This window comes from Eleutherodactylus coqui, chromosome 5 (genome assembly GCF_035609145.1).
Source record: "Eleutherodactylus coqui strain aEleCoq1 chromosome 5, aEleCoq1.hap1, whole genome shotgun sequence".
Classification (NCBI taxonomy): Eukaryota; Metazoa; Chordata; class Amphibia; order Anura; family Eleutherodactylidae; genus Eleutherodactylus; species Eleutherodactylus coqui.
In genome coordinates, this window is record NC_089841.1 from 216,209,930 (window position 1) to 216,216,764 (window position 6,835).

At 37.9% G+C, this 6,835-nt stretch overlaps 1 protein-coding gene across 1 annotated transcript; it reads right to left on the reverse strand.

Moving 5' to 3' along the window:
• Positions 1–4,191: 4,191 nt before the first annotated feature.
• Positions 4,192–5,196, reverse strand: LOC136627056 (forkhead box protein D5-A-like). Its single transcript, XM_066602005.1, has one exon. The coding sequence runs from the start codon at positions 5,194–5,196 to the stop codon at positions 4,192–4,194; it is 1,005 nt and encodes a 334-aa protein (XP_066458102.1).
• Positions 5,197–6,835: the final 1,639 nt, after the last annotated feature.

A 6,835-nucleotide genomic window follows, 5' to 3' on the forward strand; every position in this document is an offset into this window, starting at 1 on the left:
TGTCATTTACAGGGGGGCTTAGTAATGTGTACTTAATGGGGGGGACTGGGCAAAAAAAAAAATTCACTGCTTCCTCGAGACATCTCCTTTAAGCTATACGAAAGCATGGGCTTCACATGCATGTGATTTGTAGCATTGTCACAATGCGAATTTGTCGCCCGTGTGAACGAGGCCTAAGGCTGATTTCACACGGGCTACAAAATCACATGATTTTGTAGCGCTGTAACATCACTACAAAACGCATGTATGTGAGGCCCATGTTTTCCAATGGGTTCTTTCACATGAGCAATATTATATAGCTGTTACATTGTGAGACTTCAAAATCGTGGCATGCTCTATGTAGCCGCTATTTGCTATGTTTTGTAGCCAATGCTTCCCTATGGAACCTCCTTGTTTATCGCATCACATAGCATGAACCTGCGATTTTCGTGTGATGCGATTATAACATTAGAAAGTCCTATTAACTTTCTCGCTATAAAATCGTGCGAGAAAAGTGCAGGTAGCAGCGACGCAATGCTACATTTTTCCCAAGAAAGAAGTATCACTGACGCTACAAAAACGTATGTACATAGCAGCGATTTTGTATCAGCGATATCGCTCTCACTTGTGTGAAAGAGGCCAAGGTGCCTCTTTCACACCAACCCATGGATTCCAATGGGTTCTTTCGGCGTCCTTTACACGGGCGACACGGCATTGTCACGAGAAAATTGCAGCGATATTGCATTGCTGGTCCGTGTGATATCGCTGCGTCTTCTTGCAGCAATACCGCAATTTTGTAGCGCTACAAAGTTGCATGTGGCAGTACAAAGTCGCGCGAGTTTGTACCACCACACGCAAGGATTTTCAGTGGGGGGCTTCAAATATAAGTGCCAACCTGAAAATAAGTCCTAACTGCAGAATTTTTTTTAAAAAAAGCATTCTTCACCAAGAAGCGCTGTCCGGGGCTCCACTGCATCTTCTTCCTGGTCCCTGACACTGGTCTTCCTCATCTCCTCTAGCCGGGGATTGAAAGCGCTGGCTGTGATTGCAGATCCGGTCGTGTGCAGGTGGCCTTAGTGGTAAGGGGATGTAGCCTCCTGCACCCCTTCTGATTTACCATAATTTACATCAGAAGGTGGCTTAAGCTCATAGCTGGCATAGATTTCAGATTGGTGCATCTTCTAGATGTCCCTGCGCCACTTTGTCATAATATATTTATTTCTGGTCTAAGTTAATCTCCTCCATAGTGACTTATAGTGTTTATAAGTCAACTGTGACTCTAACCTGTTTGCTGCTGGAGGTCATAAGTAAACTTATACTTTCCCCCTCTCAAAGCGGAGAACATGTGGTTCATACGGGACTATATGCTGTCCTTAGCCTGAAAACACAGTAAATGCCTATGCAAAGAGGTTTGTTGTTGGTGGCACCCCTCTTTTCATGACTTCCATCACAAAATATGTTGATACTGCCTTTAGAGGTTTTTTTCCCTTTTTCTTATGGCTCATGTGTACAAAGCCTATTATGTGGCAAATGGAGTTCCTAGGGTATTGCATTCTAGTCTAGAAACATAGCACTGAAGTTTCTGTAACCCCCATATTGAATGAGTGGAGCAGCGGTGCGCAATAGTGCTACAACTATAGGGACTGGAGTGGTTGCAGCAGTGACATCATGTCAAGGTACATTCCATAGTTTAGTATGGTGCCAAGCAAGATATATGGATAGATTAGAAAGATGGATAGATAAGATTAGATAGATAGATAGATTAGAAAGATGGATAGATTAGATAGATCGATCTAGTATGGTGCCAGGATAGATAGATAGATAGATAGATAGATAGATAGATAGATAGATAGATAGATAGATAGATAGATAGATAGATAGATAGATAGATAGATAGATAGATAGATAGATAGATAGATGTTGTATGGTGCCAAGCAAGATAGATAGATAGATTAGATAGATGGATAGATTAGATAGATAGATGTGGATAGATAGATGTGGATAGATAGATAGATAGATAGATAGATAGATAGATAGATAGATAGATAGATAGATAGATAGATAGATAGATAGATAGATAGATAGATAGATAGATAGATAGATAGATAGATAGATAGGTGTATAGATGGATATATAGATAGGGACTAGAGTGGTTGCAGTAGTGACATCATGTCAAGGTACTCTGGGGTCACATTCCATAGTTTAGTATAGTACCAAGCAAGATAGATAGATATGAGATAGATAGATAGATAGATAGATATGAGATAGATAGATAGATAGATAGATAGATAGATATGAGATAGATGTATAGATAGGAAGATAAATATGAGATAGATAGATAGATAGATAGATAGATATGAGATAGATAGATAGATAGATAGATAGATAGATAGATAGATAGATAGATAGATAGATAGATGTATATATGGATGTATAGATAGGAAGATAAATATGAGATAGATAGATAGATAGATAGATAGATAGATAGATAGATAGATAGATAGATGGACAGACAGACACGCAATAGATAGATAGATAGAATCCCTTTCTGTTAATTAGAATCATTATTTGTTTTGTGGACGAAAACCTGAGAAATAGTTTCAGTGTAGTTTATCCCCCTTCCCTGCCTGGGAATTTAGCACTTTCCACATCACATTCGCTCAGTAAAATATACAACTCCTCCATGGTGACTTTATACAGCTGACTATTGGTATTGCCTGCAGACGTTATAGGGCACACCCGCGAGCAGAACAGAGAAGGCAGGTAACACTCCGGCTCCGATCTTCTGACGACTTCATCCCTTCTAGTCTTGTTTGCGGTGATTGAGGTGCAGGACAAGAATGTTGCTTGTATTGATCACTATATTCCATTACCTTCATTATCGCAGCTCTTATAGTGCATGAAGGTATTCACATGTTGGTTTCATATTTACAGGTATTTTCACGTTTTACTTGACTTCAATGACATTCTGGATTAGCTCTGTTTGTTGTTTATTAAATGAAATGTATCAGTTTCAGGACATGGCCGATATTTGTTGTGTTCATACTGGGGCTGTTTTAATAATACTGTACAGATATATTAAATATTAAATCCTTCTCTGCCTCATATAAATGTAGCTCTGTCTATTTATCTGTCTGTCAAGACGGACGGACAGACAGATAGATGTATTATATCGATATCATATCTTTTACTCCATCCACAGTATCTCTCACATTTTTATTTTATATATTTGTCTTATCTCCCCATATTATACATTACATATTATCTTCAGCTCATATAAAAATACTTATGTTTTCATCTTTGTCAATGTTTATATATTAGTGTCAATAATTGTATTAGTTTTTTTCCTTATTCTTTTAGTATTAATGATTCTAATTTAATGCAACAACTTAATAAACTATTGTCTATGTTATTTACCCCTTTACCTTTAATTAAACATTTCATAATTTCCTTCTGTAATTGGAAAAAAGCATATTTCAACGCCTTCCTTGTACAAATGAACAAACTATATATATATATATATTTTTTTTTTTTTTTTTTTTTTTTATTTATTTTTTTTAATGAAATAGACAATTTCGTTTCTATAAAATATCTGATGTGTCTATGGCCCTTATAGTATCCATATAAACGATAGATAGATAGATAGATAGATAGATAGATAGATAGATAGATAGATAGATAGATAGATAGATAGATATGGATATTATGTAAGACAATTTTATAATTTCTGTATCCACATGCTGCATTTATACTAAAATTATGATTAAAACCTAATGCATCTGAATACACCGCTGTAATTGTGATAAGGAGTGGAGTTTATTTCACACTCAAGGTATTACTAGTTCAGATTATTAGCCATGTATGGTAGATGACATAAACATACGAACTAGGTTGCACTTGTCTTTTTTATTCCATATGGAAATACCACAAATATCAATGAGAATAAATAACAGAATATCTTAAATATGTACACATTACAAACGAAGAATAATTAGTAAAGCAAAACTACACAAATAAACACACATCCAAATGATGCCAGGTCCACTCAGAGCCACAAAACATCACAAGTATTCACTTTTATAGTAGTCTGTGCTGTAAAAGATACATATCTGCAAAGTCATGTCAAGTTTTCACTGTCCATACTGAGTGAAGAGAGTCAAATCCTTGAGTCCAGTAATGAATTGCTCAGAAATAGTTCAGGTCATGGAACTCCTAGAATCCACCAGGAAAGCGCATGTGGCAGTATTGTCGGGCGCCATAGGAGGCCACCACTGGCCCTGCGTTTATACTTAGGACTGCCGGGAGCACAGTGGCTGGTCGTTGTATGAACTGGTTGTAGTTCCAAGGATGGGGAAAATTTGGCACAGACACATCGGGTTCAGATTTTTTCATGATATTTTCTATAGTAAAGGAGCTCTTGTTTGGAGGGCTACCTTGTTGACAACCTAGAATCCGAGGCTTTAGTTCTGTGTTTAGTCCTTGGATATTGCTGGAAAGTTTTCCCCTCATTATATCCTGGTAAGGGATCTGATGATGCGCAGAGATGATGGGCACCGGTGCCAGGGCATTTGGTTGTACAAAGGTTTGTGGCTGCAGCGGTCTGTAGGACCTGTAGTAATGTAGAGGTGGGTATACCATCAAACTGTCTTTTAAGAAGTCGTTGTGATGTCTTTTAAACCTTTTTCTCCTTCTAAGAAAGCTCCCGTTGTCAAACATATCTTCTGAGGCAGGGTCCAGCGTCCAGTAATTGCCCTTGCCCGGGTTACCTGGTTCCCTGGGGATCTTGATGAAGCAGTCATTGAGAGACAAGTTGTGTCTGATGGAGTTCTGCCAGGCTGGGAATTTATCTTTATAGTAGGGAAACTTGTTGCTGATGAAGTCACAGATTCCACTGAGAGTCAGTTTTTTGTGGGGGCTCTGCAGGATAGCCATGGTGATCAGGGCTATATAAGAGTATGGTGGCTTCACCAGGGTCCTTTTAGATTTGCCCCCAATGTTTCTTGTAGTCTCTTTCGTCTCACTCTCTCCAGATGAGTCGCTCTCTGACTCCAAGCAGCAGGGCTTTGTGGGTGACATCTCCCCAGCATCTGAGTCTGAAGATCTACTTTGAAGAAAGTCACAGCTGTCATCATCTCCCAAGATATCAATCTCATCCTCTTCCTGCATTCTGGAAAAGAACTGTTGCTGTGCCTCCTCGGTCTCTGGGCAGAGACTCATTGGCATATGTTATCCTTGGCAAATCTGCTGTGCTATCAAAGACCCCTTCTCCAGTGCTGTCCTCGAAGTGGCCAGAGGCTGACTGATCCAAGTCCTTTCTCTCCCCCTCCTCTTTATAAGCAATGTCTCTCAATGCATGGGATCTTCCCTGAAGTCCCTGAGCCCTGTCAGGTAGTCATCTGCACTTGAATTGGAGATAATCTGCCAGATAAGTCTTTCTGAGAGGGTCTTGCACCTGGAAAAAGAGGGGGGTTGGGGAGGGGGTTACATCTGTACAGTGTAGATCCCAAGTTTGAGAATTAACACTTGCTGTGCACATCAATAGACTATTGCAGCTTTCATTATTTACAACTCATGCAATGGGTTGTTAAGCGCAGGATTGTGGATCATTGCTTGTCCAGTCTGTTTACTCTTTTTCTTGTATTCAGGAACTGAACCTACACATAGCAGCAGCGAATTCACATTCAGCGGATCTATACTGTATAGATTGCAAACTATGACTATGGCTGTGTGAACCAAAGAAAGAAATAGTTTCATTAGTCGTTGTATTTGATTATACAGTGAATGAATGGATTGATTTTCGATTTATTTAACCCCAAAACACACTTATATTGAGATATTTAACTCCAGCATAATTCACAATTTATAGTACAATATGTCAGCAACGTTCATAATAACAATTATTCTATATACATGTATAGAATATTATTGGATGGACCTATAGATGAATATCTGATTAGACAGAGAAATCTATCTATCTAGCTTTATATTATGCATTAATTTATATATTCATTTAAACCACATTTTGTTCCTTTTTACTTCTCTAACCATTCCATATCTCATATCTATCTATCTATCTATCTATCTATCTATCTATCTATCTATCTATCTATCTATCTATCTATCTCTGTACCTATCTATATCATATCTATCTATCTATACAATATCTATCTATCTATCTCTGTACCTATCTATCTCATATCTATCTATCTATACAATATCTATCTATCTCTGTACCTATCTATCTCATATCTATCAATCTATCTATCTATCTATCTATCTATCTATCTATCTATCTATCTATCTATCTATCTAATCTGTTTATCTTGTATTAAGAATTAATTTATTTAATCATTTAAACCACATTTTGTTTTATTTTACCTTCCTAGCCAAAGAAAATCGTTTTGGCTTGCTGTGATTTATTGCTGATTATTTCCAGCTTTTGGGTAACCTTACTGAATGTATGAACTAACCCTGATCGCAGTGTGCTGTATTCCTTGTATCCTAATTATGAAGGAAATAACACTTATGATTATCACACGATAATGTGTTATTGGGGATATTCACATGTGCAAGCAGAACTTTTAATGTACTTTTTTCATAAATAAATACTGTGTAATCCTGTGGATTGGGGAAGGGCAGGGTTCCCATACAGGGAAATTGCAGCCTTTTGTATGCATTATTATTGGATGCATAGGGCACGACGTGCATAGAGATGAATGGAGAAGTCACTTAACATGAGAACACTACATGCAGACCACGCCTGTCATTACTGGGAGATGTAGAAACCTCTGATGTTTTGCAAGTAGTTTTGGCAATGGAAATGGTGGAATGAATGAGCGGACACCCACCTGCTACC

Bases quoted from the DNA above. Each gene is read 5' to 3' on its own strand.
- LOC136627056 (XM_066602005.1), bottom strand. From the start codon at position 5,196: ATGAGTCTCTGCCCAGAGACCGAGGAGGCACAGCAACAGTTCTTTTCC.